This window comes from Podarcis filfolensis (assembly GCF_964270895.1).
Source record: "Podarcis filfolensis genome assembly, chromosome: 15".
Lineage (NCBI taxonomy): Eukaryota > Metazoa > Chordata > Lepidosauria > Squamata > Lacertidae > Podarcis > Podarcis filfolensis.
The window spans coordinates 31489471-31512556 of NC_139618.1; the positions used below are offsets into that span (position 1 = coordinate 31489471).

The window sequence follows — 23086 nt, forward strand, 5'->3', positions numbered from 1 at the left end:
CTTGGCCCTCCAGATGTTTTGAGACTACAATTCCCATCATCCCCATCCACTGGTCCTGCCAGGTAGGGATCATGGGAGTTGTAGGACAAAAACATCTGGAGGGCCGAGGTTGAGGAAGCCTGCTTTAGACCAAGACCACCCCCAAAACATCATACATACATTACAGAAGGAGGTGGTCTACAGCAGAAATCCTGTTTGCCCGGATATCTGTTAATGGTCACTGATTGCTTTACCTGGGCAACCTGGCCATTCTTTTGTGATGGTAAATACTTCAGTTTCTGAGTTTCAGGTCCCAGGCTCACCCTGTTCATACACAAATACACTCTTAAGACAGGATTTGTAAGCAAAAAGACAAAGGGGAGGCTTTCTCCATTTCCTCCCTTCTTGCAGAGAAATATATTGAGGTCAATTTGGGAGAGTCAAAATGACTTCAGGATTGCTCTCCTGTACTATTTCAGACAAAAAAACCAAACACATTTGCTAACATAATATGCTTCTGTTGTCTTTGACACTCTGGGAGACTTCCAACAAAAATATAGAGTGAAAGTCAAAATGACTTCAGGATTGCTCTCCTGTACTATTTCAGACATGTGGTTTATATACTTATGTATGAATTTCCTTGTACATTTATGAATATTTATTTTATATTTGGGACCATAGGATTCTTATAACATCAGGAACAATGTACAGTATTACAATAAGGCTGTGTTCAGTTTCCTATCACTTCTCCATAATTAAACTATACCATTTAACATACAAAATATTATTCTATATTATTGTAATGAATGTTGAATGCTATTTTATTTGCATATTGTATTATGCATATTGTCTTATTTATATGATGTAAGCCACTCTGAGGCTGGCTTTGGCCAGGGAGGGTGGGATACAAATAAAATGTATTATTATTATTATTATTATTATTATTATTATTATTATTAAAACATACAAAAAAACAAACACATTTGCTAACATAATATGCTTTTGTTGTCTCAGCCACTCTGGGAGGCTTCCAACAAAAATATTGTGTTCTTTAAGGAAATGGAAGCAGTCATCTGGGCATGAAACAGCAATATCTAGGGACAATCTGGATCTCCTCTATTAATTACAAGGTAATTTTCTGTTCTCAATAAAGTATTCTTCTACCTCAGCTCAGGACATGTTGGAGCTATGAATTATATCCACAGAAGACTGAAACAGCCTGGAATGATTTCAGTTCTGTGACATGGTATTGATACACCATAAATCTGTTCTTCTGTCATGCAGCGCCCATGCCCTTCTGTTCCTCTCTGATGTGGGTGCTGTGGAGTAATGGGTAGATTAGGCAGGACAGGATAAGATAGGAAAAGAAATATAAATATCCAGCAACTCTTATTAAGACCATCATATAAGTGCCTGGTACATTCAGCTTTTATTGTAGCAATAAAGTTTGGTTTATTCTCACCACATCTCATATTTGGCTAAGCCAGTGGTTTCCAACCAGTGTGCCATGGCACCTTGGGGCGCCTTGAATGATAGTCAGAGTACCCCGGGCCACACTGGCCTCTGTCCCTCTTTCCTTCTTTCCCTTCTCTGATGCCCTCTCACGTCTCTGCCTCCCAAAGGCTTCCACGGCTGTTCATTGCAGCAGCCCTGGCTACAAACTCCCCAGGCAAATGGTGCCTCTGGAGCTGGCTAAGCTATCAAGTCTGTGAAAAAGTGACATCAGAGTTTATAAGTTAGCAGGAGAATGATAGTTGTTAGGAGATTGCTTAAGGTGTTGGAAGCCCAGAGCTTGGAACACCATAACACGGGGGCGTGGGGTGAGCAGTGAATAGAATTAAAGTTTCCTCTTGCTCCTACGTGGTGACCTTGGGTTGGGAAGGGTACGACAGGGTTCAGTTTTGGGGGAACACTGTGAAAGGAGGAGCGGAATTTTACTGAGGAATGGTATAAAAGCCAGTGTTATAGAAAAAACCTGCTCCTTTTCCCTTATGGGGTATCCAAGAGCCTGTATAGAGTCTTTAAGTGGGTTACCTATCGGTAGGCGAAAACAACAGAGGCCAGCCAGAGAATATTGAGAAGCAAAGCAGCTAGTAAGCCTGATCTTTATTAAACTGTTGCAACAGGGTCCTCACTCACCATACGCAGGAGAGAGGAGGGACCCAGAACAATGGTGCACATATATCTGTCTACTCCTGTAGATAGCTGTTTTATTGGACACCTTTATATACAGGCACCCCCCCATTTGCATGAGGGTGGTGTTCCAGGTCATTGTGCATGTCACCAGGATGTGCGTAAGCTTGCCCTGCCCGGTTCTGCCCTTGCCCTGTTTCACCCCCGTTCTGCCCCATGCTGAAAACGGCATCCCCTCCAACATTTCTCTGATGAAAATACAGGTGTCCCATTCCATAATGATAATTTTACTATTAACTGATGTAAAGGAAAGAGGTGGATTTGCCCTGCCAGACCTTAAACTCTATTATGAATCAGCAGCATTCTGCTGGTTGAAAGAATGGCTGCTTCTTGAGAACACAGACATTTTGGATTTAGAAGGTTTTAATAATGTTTTTGGGTGGCATGCATATTTGTGGTATGACAAGGTCAAAGCACACAAAGCATTTAAAAACCATATTGTCAGGAAAGCATTGTTTAATGTCTGGACAAGATATAAGGACTTACTTGAAAACAAAACCCCAAGGTGGTTGTCACCGATGGAAGCAAAGGCTCAGAAAAAGCTCAATATGGAGGCCAAATGGCCGAAATATTGGGAAATTTTGGAACAAGAAGGGGACAAATTGAAATTGCAGAGTTTTGAGAAATTAAAAGATAAAGTGCGAGACTGGCTTCACTATTATCAAATAAGGGAGGCTTATAATTTGGACAAAAAATTTGGCTTCCAGGTGGAAAAATCAAAATTGGAAACAGAACTGTTAGATCCCAAAACAAAGATACTTTTAAGAATGTATAACTTGCTGTTGAAATGGAATACTCAGGATGAAACGGTTAAATCTGCTATGATTAAATGGGCACAAGATGTTGGACACAACATTATGTTTGCTGATTGGGAACAGTTGTGGACCACAGGTATGAAATTTACGGCATGTAATGCCCTAAGAGAGAATATTATGAAAATGATATACAGGTGGTACATGACACCAGTCAAGCTTGCAAAAATATATCATTTGCCCGATAATAAATGTTGGAAATGTAAAGAAAATGAAGGTACATTCTTTCACCTTTGGTGGACGTGCCCAAAGATTAAGGCTTTCTGGGAGATGATCTATAATGAAATGAAAAAGTTATTTAAATATACCTTCCTCAAGAAACCAGAGGCCTTCCTCCTGGGCATAGTCGGCCAATTGGTGCCAAAGAAGGATAGAACTTTCTTTATGTATGCTACAACAGCAGCAAGAATACTCATTGCAAAGTATTGGAAGACACAAGATCTACCCACCCTGGAAGAGTGGCAGATGAAGGTGATGGAATATATGGAACTGGCGGAAATGACTGGCAGAATCCGAGACCAGGGAGAAGAGTCGGTGGAAGAAGACTGGAAGAAATTCAAAGACTATTTGCAGAAATATTGTAAAATTAATGAATGTTAAAATGATGTTGGATTGACATTAAGCGGCCTTAGCAACAAGGTCAATAAGAATATGTAAAAATGGATTGATAACGGATGAAAATATATAGTTATAATATGTTGAGATATAGAGTTAAGATAAATGAAAGAGGGTAAGGATTTGCTGAACTAACCATGTGAATAGGAATACAAAAAAGGGAGGTGTGAGGAGGTCAGGGAAATAAGCAAACAAAATTTAAGATATGAAAAAATTGATTTGTTTTTAATTTTTTCTATTTACTTTTTCTGTATTTTGTATCTTTTTTTTCTATGTATTTTAGTATTTTTTGTATTTTTTGTTTTTTTTTTCTTGTTTTCTTTTTATTCTGTCGTTTTCTTCTTTTTGTAAAACTTCAATAAATATCTTTCAAAAAAACAAACAAAAAAAACACACCATAATGATAATTTTACTATTCATACCCCACACATCTTATAGGGTTGCCCCAGCACTCTGGGCAGCTTCCAACATATATAAAAAACATAATAAAACATTAAACATTCAGAATACTTCCCTATACAGGATTGCCTTCAGACAGTTCAGGGGTTGCATAAAGCGGGACATTCTGGGACGCAATTCAAAACCGGGACAGCTTCTCTAAATCAGGGAAGTCCCTGGAAAATAGGGACACTTGGAGGGTCTGAAACTGTGCACACATCTGTGGTTGCACACATGCCAATCGCACACAAATGGGGGTTTGCCTGTATATAAGAAAAACAATTCAAATAATTATCCACCACTTTTTGGTAGTCACACCCACCCTCCTGGCAGATGTCAAAGAGTTAAACGACTATATAATCTTTTGTAGACATCTGAAGGCAGCCCTGATTTGGGAAGCTTTTAATGTTTGATGTGTGTGTGTTTTCTTTCACTCTATATTTTTGTTGGAAGCCTCCCAGAGTGGCTGAGACAACAAAAGCATATTATGTTAGCAAATGTGTTTGGTTTTTTTGTATGTTATAATAATAATAATAATAATAATAATAATAATAATAATAATAATAAATTTTATTTGTATCCCGCCCTCCCCGGCCAAATCCAGGCTCAGAGTGGCTTACATCATATAAATAAGACAATATGCACAATACAACATACAATATGCAAATAAAATAACATTCAACATTCATTACAATAACATAGAATAATATTTTGTATGTTAAATGGTATAGTTTAATTATGGAGAAGTGATAGGAAACTGAGCACAGCCTTATTGTAATACTGTACATTGTTCCTGATGTTATAAGAATCCTATGGTCCCAAATATAAAATAAATATTCATAAATGTACAAGGAAACTCATACATAAGTATATAAACCACACGTCTGAAATAGTGTTGTTGTTGTTTTGTAGCACCCTGCTTGTGGTTAACGCTTAGCTGGAATGAAATATTCAATGCAGCAATAGAGAAATTAAAATAATAATTTATTTGTCAGACAAATAAATGATAGGCACAGTGGTATCTGGTTACCAAAGCTCTGCCCCCTTCCAGCCCTGATGGCCAGCACTTATATTTCCTCAGCCTTCCCCCCCCCTTGCTCCTCCTTTGGCTGCCTCTGTCCAATCAGCCTGGTTGAAATTCCTATTGGCTGTTTGCTAGAACCAATCATAAAAGATACACCCATTTCCTATTACCTTTTATGGGAGAAAAGAGCTATATTTCCTTCTATCCATAAATGCCAGACAAGTAGCCATATATCTTACATTTGCCTCGACAAGGCACCTTAATTACCAGATCACCTTTTGCCCCTGTTGCCCCTGCATTCCAAAACAAATGGCTAAAACAAATGGCTCGTGGTATTAAATTCTATCTAAACAGAGATCTTGGGTTCACATTCTCACACACCATCAATGAAACAAGAATCTCACATAAGAATCTAACATTTCTTACTTTCTAAATCCTTTGCCTAATTACATTAAGCCAACAAATCTCATACATAACATAGATAGCTTTTTAGAAGAAAAGGCCTTTGCAAAGTAAAAAGGAACTCAGTAAAAAACAGCTTCAAAAGAAGCCTCTTCAGTTTACACCCCCCTTTCCCCAGCCAGCTGCTTTTCCCATTAGCTCTTCCCAAAATTTATTGCCCTTTAACTCTCTCAGTATACCTTAAACCTTAGGAAAATATGGCTAGAGTCTAATGAGAGGCACATGGTATTATTTTCTGTTAGACAATAAATCTTACTATTTACCAACTCTTAATTAGTGTTTTTGCAGCTTGATTGTGAATATGTAGGGTCAGTGTAACCTTTGCTCCCAGCCTGTAATTCCCTTTTACAACTTTGAGAAACTTGTCTCCTGCTATGGCTATAAATCAGGGGGGCCCTTGTTCAGGAGAGCAGGAAGATAAACAACTGCCAAAGTACTTAGCCAGATGGTTTCTGCCTGGTATGAAGCATACAAACATTTGCAAATATATCTTTAAGCTCATTTTAAAATACAGGCCTTGATCAGATGCCTCAGTTTAGTCGTTTAGTCGTGTCCGACTCTTCGTGACCCCATGGACCAGAGCACGCCAACCATCTCAACCTCGGTCGCCCCCTTCTCCTTGTGCCCTCAATCTGAACGAGTACAGGAGAGCAATCCTGAAGTCATTTTGACTCTCCCAAATTGACCTCAATATATTTCTCTGCAAGAAGGGAGGAAATGGAGAAAGCCTCCCCTTTGTCTTTTTGCTTACAAATCCTGTCTTAAGGGTGTATTTGTGTATGAACAGGGTGAGCCTGGGACCTGGGACTCAGAAACTGAAGTATTTACCATCACAAAAGAATGGCCAGGTTGCCTAGGTAAAGCAATCAGTGACCATTAACAGATATCCTGGCAAACAGGATTTCTGCTGTAGACCACCTCCTTCTGTAATGTTTGCACAATGTTTTGGGGGGGTGGTCTTGGTCTACAGCAGGCTTCCTCATTCTTGGCCCTCCAGATTGTTTTTGGCCTACAACTCCCATGATCCCTAGCTAGCAGGACCAGTGGGTGGGGATGACAGGAATTGTAGTCTCAAAACATCTGGAGGGCCAAGGTTGAGGAAGCCTGGTCTACAGGGTGGGCATTTCAAATGTCTATATATGGGCTTGTGCACCATTGTTCTGGGTTCCTCCTCTCTCCTGCGTATGGTGAGTGAGGACCCTGTTGCAACAGTTTAATAAAAATCAGGCTTACTAGCTGCTTTGCTTCTCAATATTCTCTGGCTGGCCTCTGTTGTTTTCTCCTACCGATAGGTAACCCACTTAAGTACACTATACGGGCTCTTGGATACCCCATAAGGGAAAAGGAGCAGGTTTTTTCTATAACACTGGCTTTTATACCATTCCTCAGTAAAATACCGCTCTTCCTTTCACAGTGTTCCCCCAAAACTGAACCCTGTCGTACCCTTCCCAACCCAAGCTCACCATGTAGGAGCAAGAGGAAACTTTAATTCTATTCACTGCTCACCCCCACGCCCCCGTGTTATGGTGCTCCAAGCTCTGGGCTTCCAACACCTTAAGCAATCTCCTAACAACTATCATTCTCCTGCTAACTTATAATCTCTGGTGTCACTTTTTCACAGACTTGATAGCTTAGCCAGCCCCAGAGGACCATTTGCCTGGAGAGTTTGTAGCCAGGGCTGCTGCAATGAACAGCTGTGTTAGCCTTTGGGAGGCAGAGATGTGAGAGGGCATCAGAGAAGGGAAAGAAGGAAAGAGGGACAGAGGCCAGTGTGGCCCGGGGTACTCTAACTATCATTCAAGGCACCCCAGGGTGCCATGGCACACTGGTTGAAAACCACTGACTTAGCCAAATCTGAGACGTGGTGAGAATAAATAAAATCCTGTCCTGCCTAATCTACCCATTACTCCACAGCACCCACATCAGAGAGGAACAAAAGGGCATGGGCACTGCATGACAGAAGAACCGATTTACGGTGTATCAATACCATGTCACAGAACTGAAATTCTTCCAGGCTGTTTCAGTCTTCTGTGGATATAATTCGTAGCTCCAACATGTCCTGAGCTGAGGTAGAAGAATATTTTATTGAGAACAGAAAATTTCCTTGTAATTAATAGAGTAGATCCAGATTGTCCCTAGATATTGCTTTTTCATGCCCAGATGACTGCCTATATTTCCTTAAAGAACACAATATAGCTTCCCTTCCCTTGGCACTGGACATTCCCATTGAAGAGTCACCATGCAGTGTGGTCCCTTCATCCTCCTGTCTCTCATCGTGGGCCTTTTCGCACCCTGGCCTGAGCTGCTGGGCATCTCTGCGTCAGATACAGGTATGAGCTCTCTCTCCTCTTACAACTTCTAAATCTTATGTGTATCATGGCTGTACCTCCCCCTATTTCTCTCCAATTCTTTAACCTGCCTCTCTACATAGGGTTGCCCCCTTCCATAAGGCCCAAGTGATGTGGAGCTTGCTTTTTGTAGGCAACACATGCACCCAATTATATTGATCACGCTATGGGAGTTTGAGGAGCTTGTGTGCCTACAAAGATTCCCTGGGCTGACTTTGCCCAGTGAGTGAACATGTGACCTTGAAATGAGCTCAACTGGGGGGGGGGCACTAGGTGGCGCATCGGAAGATGGCTGACAATAACATCTCTCCGACCCACACGAGGTAATTTGGAAGCTATGATGTGGGTAATTAGCCTCCTTAACCCCCCCAGGATGGTGGTGGGGGGGGACGGCCCTTGCCTGCTGTGCCCTATACCACCCCCGAATTTGTGGGGGTGGGGGCACTAGGCACAAAGCCCTCCTGTGGGATTTCGGCACTCCTGAACGCCGTCCCTGATTCGCGCCGCTAGTTGCAAGCATCTTCAAAAGAAACAATTTGGACGAGATAAATTGCACATGCTTCAAGGAAAAAGGGGAGTAAAGACTGCTGACAGAAGAGATCTCTGATAACAAGACAAGAATAAAATATGAGAAGATACGTCAAGATACGGTATGACTTGAGGGGGGAGGGAAAAAAAAACACACCTGCCTTTCATTATGTGATTTAACAAGAATCCCCTCCCCAAATGAGTCAGGAACTAAGGACTTAAGCTGTGGATTTAAGGCTGTGTGGAGATAAACTTTCGAACCAAAGCAATGTTTCAAGACGAAGCTGGAAAGCTAAGAGTTTTGGAATGACGCAGTTAAAAATGCCGTCGCCATTTTGGGAGGCATTGTTGGAGCTCTTGGGTCTGGGAGGAGAAAGAGAGAAATAGAGTTGTTTACATACGTCTCGGTGGGACTCAAGAGTGAAAAATGCCAAATTTATGATGGAAAGAGCGATGTTATCTACGAAGGAGATATATGGAAACCATCTGGACTTAGTGGAGGAACGGGAAATCCACACAGAATTATTATTTTGCTTATCAGCTTAAGGAGACTAACAGAAGAGATCGTAAAGGAAAAATAGAAATTATATGAACAAGATATGATGTGAAAACACCAAGATAAGACTGAATAGAATTATGAATTTCGTTTGGACTGATTGGGACTGATTTGGACATTAACGCAGTAATAAGAAGATGATCTGAATCCCCCTTTGGATCTTGAAGTATGGGTTCCCCCAACAAAATTTAAAAATTTGGCTTTGTAATTTGGAATCTATGTGATGTGATTTAATTTGATGTGATTGGCCAGTTAATAAAAATTATTTTAAAAAAAATATGAAATGAGCTCAACTGATTCTCCATGGTGGCTCAAAATGAAGAGCTGTGGAGTTGTATCCAACATATTTCTACTCAGAGTAGATCCATTCAAATTGATGACTCTAAGTTAAACACGACAATTCATTTCAATGCCTCTATGCCAAGTATGACAACGTTGTATACCAGCTGTGGTCCTTGCTTGGGATCAGTGTCAGCACCTGGAATTCTCAGAAGTTGCTGGCATTCTAGCACCCTGTCCAAGGCCACAGTAGATCAGTGATACTCTGGTTGTTCTGTTAGTCACTCTTTAAACTTTACACTATGTTCCCGGGGAAGCAACATTCTGGGAACTACAGTGGTACCTCGGTTTAAGTACCTAATTTGTTCCGGAGGTCCGTTCTTAACCTGAAACTGTTCTTAATCTGAAGCACCACTTTAGCTAATGGGGCCTCCTCTGCTGCCGCACCACCGGAGCACGATTTCTGTTCTCATCCTGAAGCAAAGTTCTTAACCCGAGGTACTATTTCTGGGTTAGCGGAGTCTGTAACCTGAAGCGTATGTAACCTGAAGCGTATGGAACCCGAAGTACCACTGTATCAGATTTGGAGTACACCTACCCTTGAATAGTCTGATCTCTCTCTTCAGCAATCTTTGCCAACTAAGCTCAGGGCTCAGGGTGTGGACATAGGAGTCTTGTTCATGGTTAGTGTTGACTTCTGGCATCCTCAGGAATATGTGTTGTTTCACTACGCCAGCGAAGATACCTTGCAGGTGGTACTCACCAGAGTGGCAGAGAGCGGCATGTTGTTTGGCCCATATTGTTTTGTGTGATTTTTGGTTCATAGATAGACAACTTGGCTTCTTCCAGAAGTCTTGGATTTCAGTTTCCCAGCTGACACCCAATGCTAAACTATTGAGAACAGGAAAGTGACTCTCAGCTAGAACTGGATACAGCCCAGTGGTGGGGATGTAAGGTTATTAAAAGCTTCTGGGTAATGATCCATAATGAACTGAAGAAAATGTTTAAACTAACTTTTGTTAAAAAACCTGAACTTTTTTACTAGGACTGATAGGAACTGAACTCCCCAAAGAAGATAAGAAAATATTTTTGTATGCTACAACAGCTGCCCAAATATTGTTAGCTCAAAGATAGAAGGACGAAAAGGTAGCAGTGAAAGAAGAATGGAAAATCAAGCTAATGGACTATGCAGAAATGGCAAAATTAATGGCAAAGCTCAGAGACTATGACAATGAGAAGTTTAAAAAAGAGTGGGAATCGTTTATTATTTATGTGCAAAAATACTGTAAACAGGTTGATACATATAAGTAAAGCATTTAAGTAAATGCTTGCAACTAGCAGAAAATTAGATAAAATTAAGGGAAATAATAATTGAAAAGGTTTAAGAATGGATATGCAGAAGAACTTAGTTAATATAAGGAACCAGAAGAGGGTATGGAGGGAAGTCCAGAGATTTAGGGAATCTCAAAGACAAGTGTAATGGTTCTAGGGGTTGCTCGTGCGTAAACTGGCGCCACACCTGGCTGGGTTGCCTGAGTGAACCTTTTCTGTCTGGACAGCCACTCGCCCGTGGCTGTCTCAATCGCTGGCAGAATCCGTCAGTGGGCGTTTCTTGAACTTCTTCCAGGAAGGAAGCTCTTTGACGCCTAGTCTCCGCCTACTCTCCCTGCGCGGAAGCCTTCTGCGCAAGGAGGGTGTGGGCAGCGGAGGACCCTTACTCTCCCTGCTGGTCCCCGGCAAGGAGTCATGGGACCGTCTTGCCGATTCCCCCATCTGCCCCCCTTCTCCACTGATGCTACGCTGATTCCCTTCCCCAGAAGATGGGCTGCCTCTCCCCATCCCGGGACGCTCTCTGGAATCCCTCTGGAGCCCGTTCTCTCCCTCCGGCCCTGATGGCAGTTCTCTGACATCCACCTTCTCCCCAGGACCCCCTCCACCCCCGGCGCGATTTTCCGATACAACCTCCTCTCTCTCCTCGGCCGACGATGCGGGGAATCCCCTGAAGGAGCTGTCATCATCCTCTGAGGATTCAAAACCAGCCTCCCATCCGCTCACATCTCTTCCTGCAGGTTGAACCTCCCAGTCTGATTCTTCTCCCTCGGACACCTCCTCTCCCTCCTCTTCAGAGGCAGGAAAACCCACAAAGTCCCCTTCATCGTCTGTGGGTCCAAATTTTTCCTCTCAGAATCTAGCTAGTGGTTTTGGCTTATCTGGGAACAAACTGTGGAATTCTTCCACCAGATACCCGTCATTGCTTGATTCAGCGGGGACCCACGTGTTTTCCGACCTGGGTTCTCCCTCCCAAGCTACCAAGTACTCCACCTGGCGACCTTGCCACCTTGAATCGAGTATTTCCGTGGCTTGGTTACAGTGTTCCCTCTCCTCTACCCGCGGGTGGGTGGTGACTCCTCCCTCCCGCCCTGGAAATTCCCACCCCTCCCTGTACGGTAAAAGTAGGGACCTATGGAACACCGGATGTATCTTCATGCTGTCAGGCAACTTGAGTTTGAATGCCACTGGGTTCACCTGCTGTATTACCTCAAAAGGCCCCAGCCACCTCGGCTGCAACTTCTTGCACCCTCCCTTCAGGGGTAACCCTTGGGTTGACAACCACACCCGGTCTCCCACCCGTATGGCCACCCCCTCCCGATGGTGCCTGTCCGCCTGCCTCTTGTAAACTTCCTTGGCCCGCTCCAAGTTCATCCTGAGTTGCTGGTGCAAGGCCTCCATTTCCTCCACAAATTGCTCAGCCGCAGGTACACTCCATCCTTCCTCCCCCCTCCCCGGGAAGGCCCTGGGGTGACACCCATAATTGGCCATGAAAGGGCTCATTCCCGTGGACACATGTTCAGCGTTATTGTACGCAAATTCAGCCAAAGCTAATTTCTCTACCCAGGCGTTCTGTCTCTCGCTGACGTAGCAGCGTAGGTATTGCTGGAGTATACTGTTCGCTCTTTCTGCTTGTCCGTTGGTTTCTGGGTGCCTCGCCGTCGAGAAACCCACCTCGACCTGTAGCAAGCTCATGAGCTTCCTCCAGAACTGGGAAGTAAATTGTTTCCCGCGATCTGAGATTACCCTCAAGAGAAGCCCATGCAGTCTAAAAATGTGATCCACAAACAGCCTGGCTGTCTCCTCTGCCGTTGCCGCATGTGAGCAAGCTACGAAATGGCACATTTTTGTCAGTAGATCGACTACTACCATGACTGCTGTCTTCCCCCTTGACTTGGGCAGATCTGTCATAAAATCAATGGACACCACCTCCCAGGGCTTTCCCGGTGTAGGTAAGGGTTCCAGTAACCCTGCGGGGGCAGCCCTCTCCCCCTTAGCCCTCTGGCATCGGTTGCACCCTCGTACATATTCTCGTACGTCTTCCCTCACCTTTGGCCACCAGAACTGCCTGGTGACAAGCAGCATGGTCTTGTGCTGTCCAAAGTGCCCAGCTGTTGGGTTGTCGTGGAGTTGTTTAAGTACCTTCCCCCTCAAAGTCTCCCCCGGTATATACAGTGCCCCCTTATATTATAGTAGCCCTTCCTTTTCCTCAAACCCTCCATTGTCTTCCCTTCCGTCTCGGAGTTCCCTGATTTTTGTCTGAGCGAACGCATCGTCTCTAGTAAGCCCTGCCAGTTCTCGTTTCCCAACCAACGCTCCCCCACACACCCACCGGTCCTCGGGGAACACGTGTCGGGTCTCCGGTGGTCCCTTTCCTTCCATATACTCCGGTTTCCGGGAGAGAGCATCTGCCCTTACGTTCTCCTCTCCTGGCACGTATCTGATCTCGAAGGAAAACTTGGCAAACTCCTGGGCCCATCGAATCTGTCTCTGGTTGAGCACTTGCGCGGTCCGCCAGTATTCCAAGTTCTTGTGGTCAGTTCAGACCTGGATCTTTTGCCGCGCCCCTATCAATAGATGTCTCCATCGCCGCAACGCCGCATAGTTCGCAAGCAGTTCTCGGTCATACACTGTGTAGTTTTGCTCTGACTTGCTCAGCTTCCTTGAGAAAAAGGCACACGGCCTCCAGCTCTGCTTGGCCCTGGGCTGCAAAAGGACCACTCCAATGGCTCGGTCAGATGCGTCCGTCTCCAGTCTCATGGGCTTCTCCAGATCCACGTGCAGGAGCTGCTCTTCCAAGGCGAATGCCTTCTTCAGCCTTTCAAAGGATTGCTGTGCACTCTCTGTCCACGCGAACTTCTTTTTGCTACTAAGACAATCCGTTTTGGCTGCTGTCAAGTGAGCGAAGTTCTTTATGAACTTCCTGTAGAAGTTGCTGAAGCCTAGGAACCTCTGCACATCCTTTCAGTTTTTGGGGGCTTTCCATTCCAGCACTGCCTTCACCTTGCCTGGGTCCATAGCTAGGCCTTTGTCCGACAACTTGTACCCCAGAAACTCGACCTCCCTGGCGTGGAATTGGCATTTTTCCAGCTTGACCCACAACTGATGCTTCTGCAATCTCTGTAGCACCTCCCTGACGTCTCTGACGTGTTGCTTCTCATTGTCCGAATAGATTAAGACGTCATCCAAAAAGGCTACGCAATTCTTGTACAGCAGGGGCCCCAACACATGGTGCATGAAGGCTTGAAAACAGGTGGACCCCGATTGTAATCCAAATGGCATGACTAAGTACTCAAAAGCCCCCAGGGGGGGTGAACATGGTTGTTTTCCATTCATCCCCCTCCCTTATCCTAATCAAATTGTATGCTCCCCTGAGGTCCAGCTTGGTAAAAATCTTCCCCTGCCTCACACGTGTTAAAATGTTGTCAATCCTGGGCATTGGGAAAGTCACGGGTTCTGACACCAGGTTCAGGGCCCGGTAATCCATGACTAGCCTGGGCTGATTAGTCTCTTTTTTGTCCACAAAGAACACCGGACTGCCCCCCACCGCCTTTGATTCCCTTATGAACCCTCTCTTCAGGTTCTTGTCAATAAACTGCCACAACTCCTGCATCTCCCAGTCGGACATGGCATACAGCTTACCCACCGGCAACTGAGCCCCTGGGAGTAGGTTGATTTGGCAGTCAAAGGGCCTGTGTGTGGGGGTAGTCTATCTGCCTCCCTCTCGCTGAAGACCTCCTTCAAGTCAGCATATTGTGGTGGCACCTCCCCTTTTTGTTCCAAGGCCAGCCCAGCCACCCTGGCCACCGTCATTCTTGGTTCCTTCCCTCCCAGACAGTGTTCTAAGCAGTAAGCTGACCCAAAGGTGACTGACCGCCGATGCCATGACACTACTGGATCATGCATTGCCAGCCAGCTCATTCCCAGTATTATTGGGGGTCCTGCCAGCGTGGCCACATGAAAGGCAATGGTTTCCGTGTGCCTGGAGACCCTCATTCGCATTGGTGGTGTCTGGTGTGTCACTTCCCCTCCCAGAAGTTCCCTGCCATCGATCGTGGTCACCTGCAAGGGAAAATCTAGTGGTAACAGGTGGAGTTGGTGCTCCAGAGGGAAGTCTCTGCTGAAGAAATTACACGAGCTGCCCGAATCTAGCAGTCCCTTCACTTTGACGGGGTGCCCATTCGGGAGTTCTAGCACCACTTCTATGGCTATAGCTGCCTTGGGGGGGTCAGGCTGGGGCACTTCTATTGGTCGCTGGCCTGGCTGCTGCCCCTGCTGGTTGTCAGCCAGGCGTTGTCGTTTCCCTGCACCTGCCCTTCCTCCCCCTTCTCGTTGTGGCCTGCAGCCCCCACCATCCCTTGCCAGGCTTTTCGTTGCGGGCAGACCTTAGCAAAATGTCCCGGTCGTTGACAGAGGAAACACTTCTTGGTAGTTTTCCACTCCTTTCCCTCCCTTTTCTGACCTTCACCAGCATTTGAAACTTCGCGCGCGCACGCGCCATCAATTTCCATCGGCTCCGCCGCCTGGGAAGGCTCCCTCGGCATCTCAGGAATGCGGTTGTCATGGAAACGCTCCCCTCTTATCTCCCGCTTCTCCTGAGCCCGCGCTTCCTGGCGTACGCCGATTGCAAGCACAGCCTTTGTGAGTTCATCCATCGACCGCGGCCGGGGCGCTCTGGACAACTCGTCCTTCACTTCGGGGGATAAACCCGCCTCAAACAACATTTGTATCGGTTCAGAGTCCAGATCCCACCCGAGCCTGTGGACTAACATCACAAAACGCGACCAGTAGTTCCTGACGGACTGGCCCCCCTGCTTGCACCCCATCAGTTCCCGCCGTGTCACGCTTTGCTCAACCTCGCTGGAAAACATCGCGTCCATTGCCTGGTAGAATTTCTTAAGGTCCTTCAAGGCATCATTCTGCGTCGCCATTAGGGGCCTGATCCATTCGCGCAGATGTCCCACAATGAAAGCCACCCTCTCCCCGTCATCAGCAAAGTCATTTTTCTGCAATTCCAAAGCGTACTGAACTTCCGTTCGGAAAGCATTGTAGTCTTGGGGCTTTCCCCCAAATTGTGTACCAGCCCCGGTACCTTCCTTGCGATGGGGGTGGTTCTGACCTGTGCATCCTGAGCCCGTCTCTCCTCCAGCTGCGCCGTCAGGGTAGCTACATGCGCCTCCAGGTCTCGGTTCCTCTTGACCAGACCTTGCACCATGGCTTCTTGCTCCGTCTCTCCAGCTGTCCCTGTTTGGCTCATCGTGCTGCCTCTCCGGGGCTGCACACAAGCAACGTTAGAGACTGAGGGATTGCTGTAATGGTTCTAGGGGTTGCTTGTGCGTAAACCGGCGCCACACCTGGCTTGGTTGCCTGAGTGAACCTTTTCTGTCCGGACAGCCACTCACCCGTGGCTGTCTCAATCGCTGGCAGAATCCGTCAGTGGGTGTTTCTTGAACTTCTTCCAGCAAAGAAGCTCTTTGACGCCTAGTCTCCGCCTACTCTCCCTACGCGGAAGCCTTCTGCGCAAGGAGGGTGTGGGCAGCGGAGGACCCTTACTCTCCCCGCTGGTCCCCGGCAAGGAGTCATGGGACCGCCTCGCCGATTCCCCCATCTGCCCCCCTTCTCCACTGGTGCTACGCTGATTCCCTTCCCCAGAAGATGGGCTGCCTCTCCCCATCCCGGGACGCTCTCTGGAATCCCTCTGGAGCTCACTCTCTCCCTCCGGCCCTGATGGCAGTTCCCTGACAAGAAGGTTTGTGAAAACATATTTGTATAAATTTAGATCTGGTAGAAATGTGAGTTAATTACTGTTTTTATTTGTGAGGTGGAGTCACATGGTCAATGTCATTGCTTTCTGTGTTTCAGACTTTGATATAATGTTTATATGAGGCTTGCCTTTCTTTGCTTTTACCCACCAGATGATATATCTGATATATGCAAACGCCCTAAGAAAGTAGGAAGATGCGAAGCACGTTTACCACGTTTTTTCTTCAATATTGAAACGCTGAAGTGTGAGGAGTTCATTTTCAGTGGCTGTGGAAATAATGCAAATAACTTTCTGACAGAAAGTCAATGCTATCAGGAATGTGGACGCTTTGGTAAGAACAAATAACTTGCTGTTTTAGGGCAGGAGCTGTGAACATTTTGGGGCAAATGGGCACATTTCAAAATTTGAGAAACTCTGATGGGTGCATGTCCCCTTTTCTTGAAAACATGAAAGGCTTCCAAGTACAATATTATTATCTCTCTCTCCAAACCCCTCCATACAAACCCAGAAAGGCAGCATCCTCTCCCCTTAAAACCTAAACACTACTGAACAAAAAGCATTGTTTGAAATGATTTTTGGTACATTTTACATATTGCAAATTTTATTTGAGACCACTGAACAAGACTTATGGTCAAAAAGCCTTTGGCTTACTTTTCTTAAGGTATCTTAGCACAATGACAAACAGAATGTCTGAGAAGATAAAAATCAATTAAAATAAAATAATGTGTACCATTACAGTGGTACCTCGGGTTAAGTACTTAATTCGTTCCGGAGGTCCGTTCTTAACCTGAAGCTGTTCTTAACCTGAAGCACCACTTTAGCTAATGGGGCCTCCTGCTGCTTCCGCACCACTGGAGCACGATTTCTGTTCTCATCCTGAAGCAAAGTTCTTAACCTGAGGTACTATTTCTGTGTTAGCGGAGTCTGTAACCTGAAGCGTATGTAACCTGAAGCGTATGGAACCTGAGGTACAACTGTATCAGATTTGAAGTACACCTACCCTTGAATAGTCTGATCTCTCTCTTCAGCAATTTTTGCCAACTAAACTCAGGGCTCAGGGTGTGGACATAGGAGTCTTGTTCATGGTTAGTGTTGACTTCTGGCATCCTCAGGAATATGTGTTGTTTCACTACGCCAGGCAAGATACCTTGCAGGTGGTACTCACCAGAGTTGCAGAGAGCGGCATGTTGTTTGGCCCATATTGTTTTGTTTGATTTTTGGTTCATAGATAGACAACTTGGCTTCTTCCAGAAGTCTTGGATTTCAGTTTCCCAGCTGACATCCAATGCTAAACTATTGAGAACAGGAAAGTGACTCTCAGCTAGAACTGGATACAGCCCAGTGGTGGGGATGTAAGGTTATTAAAAGCTTCTGGGTAATGATCTATAATGAACTGAAGAAAATGTTTAAACTAACTTTTGTTAAAAAACCTGAAACTTTTTTACTAGGACTGATAGGAACTGAACTCCCCAAAGAAGATAAGAAAATATTTTTGTATGCTACAACAGCTGCCCAAATATTGTTAGCCCAAAGATAGAAAGACGAAAAGATAGCAACGAAAGAAGAATGGCAAATCAAGCTAATGGACTATGCAAAAATGGCAAAATTAATGGCAAAGCTCAGAGACTATGACAATGAGAAGTTTAAAAAAGAGTGGGAATCATTTATTATTTATGTGCAAAAATACTGTAAGTATAAGTAAAGCATTTAAGTAAATGCTTGCAACTAGCAGAAAATTAGATAAAATTAAGGGAAATAATAATTGAAAAGGTTTAAGAATGGATATGCAGAAGAACTTAGTTAATATAAGGAATCAGAAGAGGATATGGAGGGAAGTCCAGAGATTTAGGGAATCTCAAAGAGAAGGTTTGTGAAAACATATTTGTATAAATTTAGATCTGGTAGAAATGTGAGTTAATTACTGTTTTTATTTGTGAGGTGGAGTCATATGGTCAATGTCATTGCTTTCTGTGTTTCAGACTTTGATATAATGTTTATATGAGGCTTGCCTTTCTTTGCTTTTACCCACCAGATGGTCTACCTGATATATGCAAACTCCCTAAGAAAGTAGGAAGATGCAAAGCAAGTATGCGACGTTTTTTCTTTAGTATAACAACCATGCAGTGTCGGCAGTTCATTTATGGTGGATGTCAAGCGAATGCAAATAACTTTCCGAATGAAAATGAATGCTATCAGAAATGTGGACGCTTTGGTAAGAACAAATAACTTGCTGTTTTAGGGCAGGAGCTGTGAACATTTTGGGGCAAATGGGCACATTTCAAAATTTGAGAAACACTGATGGGTGCATGATAACCTGAAGCACCGCTTTAGCTAATGGGACCTCCCTCAGCTGCCACGTCGCCAAAGCAAGATTTCTGATCTCATCCTGAAGCAAAGTTCTTAACCCGAGGTACTATTTCTGGGTTAGTGGTGTCTGTAACCTGAAGCATCTGTAACCTGAAGCGTATGTAACCTGAGGTACCACTGTACTCAATAACAGCCGAACTCAATGTCTGTTCTCAGTTGCTTTTTGACTGACCAGTCTTCTCCAGTAGAAGATAAACCACACAGAATACAGTAACATCAACTTCAGTATAGCTGCAAATAATATCATATATTTTATGATGTGCTGCAACATAAGTATCTTTCCAGCTTTTCAAACTGAGAAATCTAAAGTACTGAGCCTACTCTCAGGCAGCCATGGCCAGACTCCAGAAGGGATTCTTCCTTCAGGTAGAAAATATCTGACAGGGCTGGTGCAAAATCTAGTCACTCCCTGTCTCCATGGCTCTTTAGCGCAACTCCAGGGCATGGGCAGATAGCAACAGAGTTGCAATTGCTTGAACTGCAACTCCCGTGCAGAGTTCCAAAGGAAAAACACACACTAAGGCAGCAGAATTCTTCAGTTATAGTTTACTGAGGTTTAAAAGCGTACAGGATCTTACTGGATCCCCAGTAAAGTCCCAAAACTTCAGCTCCTAAGACCTTATCCAGTTACAGAAGCAAAGAAACAGACAGTATAACAGAAAGCATAGAAAGAGACACAGAACTGCTCTGTAGGCAGGAAATATATCATCTGCCTCTGAGCGTTGACCATGAGCCCCACAAACTCACGAGATAAACAACTGCTGCAAGCTTGTATTTGAGAACATTCAAGAAAGTTCTGCACCCATAAAACTCACAATGCTTGACGATATCATCCCTTGAAAGGAAAATCTGTTTCTGAAGGAAGGTCTGCTCACCTCTTATCACCTTGAGTCGCCCCTGAAATATACTGTGTCCTCTGCTTTTACCTTCTTCCTAATGCCGCAGCTTTGCTGTGGGCTGCCATGGGCTCTCTGGGAGACGAAGGGGGACGGGGGGATATAATTCTTCTTCTTCTTCTTCTTCTTCTTCTTCTTCTTCTTCTTCTTCTTCTTCTTCTTTGTATCATTTGATCCACCACAAAGATTCTCTCTTTCTTCCACAGTAGTGAAAGACGAGTAATATTTTGGCATCCTCAAAAATGCCCCCTGCTCACGTGAAAGAAGACAACAGCTAAATTCCAGGTGTCCTGCCAATCGACAGATGTCCTTCCATTCACCTCAGCTGAATATTCTGAATAAGTGCAACAGTAGTTCAGCATCCTATGTATTCTGGTTCTTGAGTATGGGGTTCTGTCCACATTAATTCATCTGCTATTAAATCCACATTAATGCTGTTAAGTGTCTTCTATGGCTTACTATTTCTTTGTGGGGAGCTTAGATGACTTTATTTACAAAAATATTTATATGCTGCTATATCTTCTAAGTATCAAAGTGATTTACATTATCTACATATACAATAAAACATGTTAAAAAAATTAGATCAGAGAACATCAACTAACCATTAAGTAAAAATGTTTTCAGCAGGCCTTTAAAGATTCACAGCCTGCTGAATCTCTGTTGGCTGAGCAGTCCTTAGGACTGGGGAAATTGCTAAAGGTTTGAATTCTTGTTGTCAGATGAGCCTCACCAACTCCGGGGACAAGACATCATGCTCCTCCAGATGATCTAAGTGTTTAAGCTGACAGATGAGATGTTAGGCTGCCCTTAGGTATTTTGGACTTGTAAATTATCTTAATACAAAGACAATGAACTTGGCTCGGTAGTAGATGTGCAGCCAGTGTAGACCTTTTAACAATTCTGTCACACTTTTGCACCAACTGGAGCTTTGAAATGAGACCGAAGGGCAGCCCCACATACATCACATTGCTGTAATCCAGCCTCAAGGTTTCCAATATGCGGCCAGACTTTCCCTGTCCAGGAGCAGCCATAGCTGGCCAATCAGGCAGAGCTGTCAAAAGGAAATCCTAGATGCAAAGGACACCTGGGCGAACCCTCCAGAGCTGCCTTGCATATCTCCTGGTCATGGGAACCACCCTCCCAAAGGGCATTTGTCTTCATCTGGAAGTGCCCTGGGAGGGATTTTAATTCAGCTTTAATTTTAAGAACAGCATAACCCTTTCTACTGCCATGATGTGAGCTTACAGTTTCCAGGTATGGATAGGTGCTGACATCTAGTGTGAACACAATGAAGGAAACAAAGTACTGCAAAGTAGCCTGGGCTAGTTCTTATGGAATCGATGGCTTGTGAGAACTGTATAAAGGCGTGTGCACCAACCACTTCAGCTATGAAAGCCAGAGTGGAGTGGTGGTGCAGTCTGTAACTCACCACCCACCTGGAATGTGTGGATAAAAAGCACAGGGGGAGCAACACAGTTGGACAGCAAGCATTCACACGTTACACCCCCTCCCCATTAGGAGTCTGTGGTCACACCCACACTAGACATCTAAAACAGACTTGTACCATGTTGCCAGTCCTGGCTTCCCCCAAAGAGTACCAGGAACCCTAGTTTTTTAAGGGTGCCAAGAGTGGTTAGGAGAGCCCACACTGAGAAATAATTTCGAGAGCCCTTAAGCAATTCCATGTCCCAGGATTCTTTGTGGAAAGGGCTTGGTGGTGACAAAGAATGAGGACATAATGCCTGCTGGACATTCTCAGTGTCAGCACTTGGAATTCTTGGGGAGATGCTGGCTTCGGAACAGCTTACTTCCAGACATGCTCATGTGGCCACCCAGAGATTAAATTACAATCTTTTCCAGCCAAGCCAAGACTGTTCTTTTTCTCTGGCTGAATTAAAAATGGAATAAATGGTTCCAAATCTATCCCCCCGCCATGAGGTATGTGTGTATAACATATTGCATGAACTTCATGTTTGCATTGACATTGAGAGTCTGTGGACCAACCTTCACCAATCTGAACTGGCAGGGGCTGGTGGGAGTTGTAGTTCAATACATCTGCAGGGCACCAAGTTGGCGAACACTGCTGTCGACCGTAAGCACTCTTATGATCTGTTATCAGGCCTTGCTATATGCAGTTGAAAGAAAAGAAAAAACCGGAAGAAGGCCATAAACTTTGCATGACCAAAGATCAGGTTTGTATCAACATCATATCACGGAACTGAAACATTTGAGAGTTCCAATGTGTCCCTATTTGATGTGGAAGAATACTTTAATGAGAACAGGAAATTACATTGGAATCATTAGAGTAGATCCAGAGTGTCCCTAGAGATTGGTAATTCATTTTTTCATGCCCAATTGATGGGCTCCATTTCCTTGAAGAACATGATATAGCATCCCTTCCCCCGGCACGGGACATTCTTATCAAAGAGTCGCCATGCAGTGTGGTCCCTTCATCCTCCTGTCTCTCATTGTGGGCCTTTTCGCACCCTGGCCTGAGCTGCTGGGCAGCCCTGTGTTGGATACAGGTATGAGCTCTCTCTTTTTACAACTTCTAAATCTTTTGTGTATCATGGCTTTACCTCCCCCTATTTCTCTCCAGTTCTTTAACCCACCTCTCTACTTAGGGTTGCCCCCTTCCATAAGGCCCAAGTGATGTGGAGCTTGATTTTTCCCAAGCAACAAATGTGCCCACTTATATTGATATTTCTATAACAGCTGGAGGCCCAAGCAACAACCTGAATTTGCCCAGTTAGCAATTACATCAGCTTGATCAAATCTGGATCTTCAATGGAGCTCCATGGCTTCTCCATGGCTTGGTGGCTTAAATCTGTGGTGGCTCAAGATGAAGACATGTGGGGTTGTAACCAATGACGGTTCACTCAGAGTAGATCCATTCAAAGAGATGACTCTATAAGTTAAACAAGACAATTAATTCCAATGCATTTTTGGATAGTTGAATTTCATGACATGGAATCCTCAGAAAGATGCTGGCATTCTAGCACTCTGCCCAAGACCATAGTAGACCAGTGATACTCTGGTTGTTCTGTGAGTCACTCTTTTAAACTTTATACTATGTTCCCAGGGAAGCAAAATTCTGGGAATGCTCAGATTTGGAGTAAACCTACCCTTGAATAGTCTGATCTCTCTCTTCAGCAATCTTTGCCAACTAAGCTCAAATCAGCCATGGTTCAGGGTGTGGACATTTGAGCTTTGTTCATGGTTAGTGTTGACTTCTGGCATCCTCAGGAATATCGTGCTGTGTCACTGCATCAGCCAAGATACCTTGCAGGCGGTACTCACGAGAGTGGCAGAGAGCAGCATGATGTTTGGCCCATATTGGTTTTGGTACAATGACTCCTAAGAGGCACAATGTGGGTCTCTTTGGGAAACTCTCAGATTTGGAATCAACTTATCCTTGGCTCTGCTGCTCCCTTCAGTTATCTGTCTCAGCCTGTTCAAAGGACTGGATCAGAGCTTTTATGGAATCCTGCTCTTC

General features: G+C 44.6%; 1 protein-coding gene and 1 long non-coding RNA gene across 3 annotated transcripts in view; one reads left to right on the forward strand and one right to left on the reverse strand.

Annotated features, from left to right (window-relative positions):
• Positions 1-23086, reverse strand: part of LOC310750810 — a 226068-nt gene that overhangs the window by 133203 nt on the left and 69779 nt on the right. The window lies entirely within an intron of this gene.
• Positions 1-23086, forward strand: part of LOC310750656 (carboxypeptidase inhibitor SmCI-like) — a 54524-nt gene that overhangs the window by 23412 nt on the left and 8026 nt on the right. Inside the window, exon 1 of one of the 2 annotated variants that reach the window (XM_083589133.1) lies at positions 22014-22115. The exons of the other annotated variant lie outside the window; for it this stretch is intronic. Coding sequence (XP_083445259.1) covers positions 22025-22115 — 91 coding nt within the window. The 5' untranslated portion in view covers positions 22014-22024. Of the gene's footprint in view, positions 1-22013; positions 22116-23086 lie in introns of those variants that run through there. 2 annotated transcript variants of the gene reach the window in all.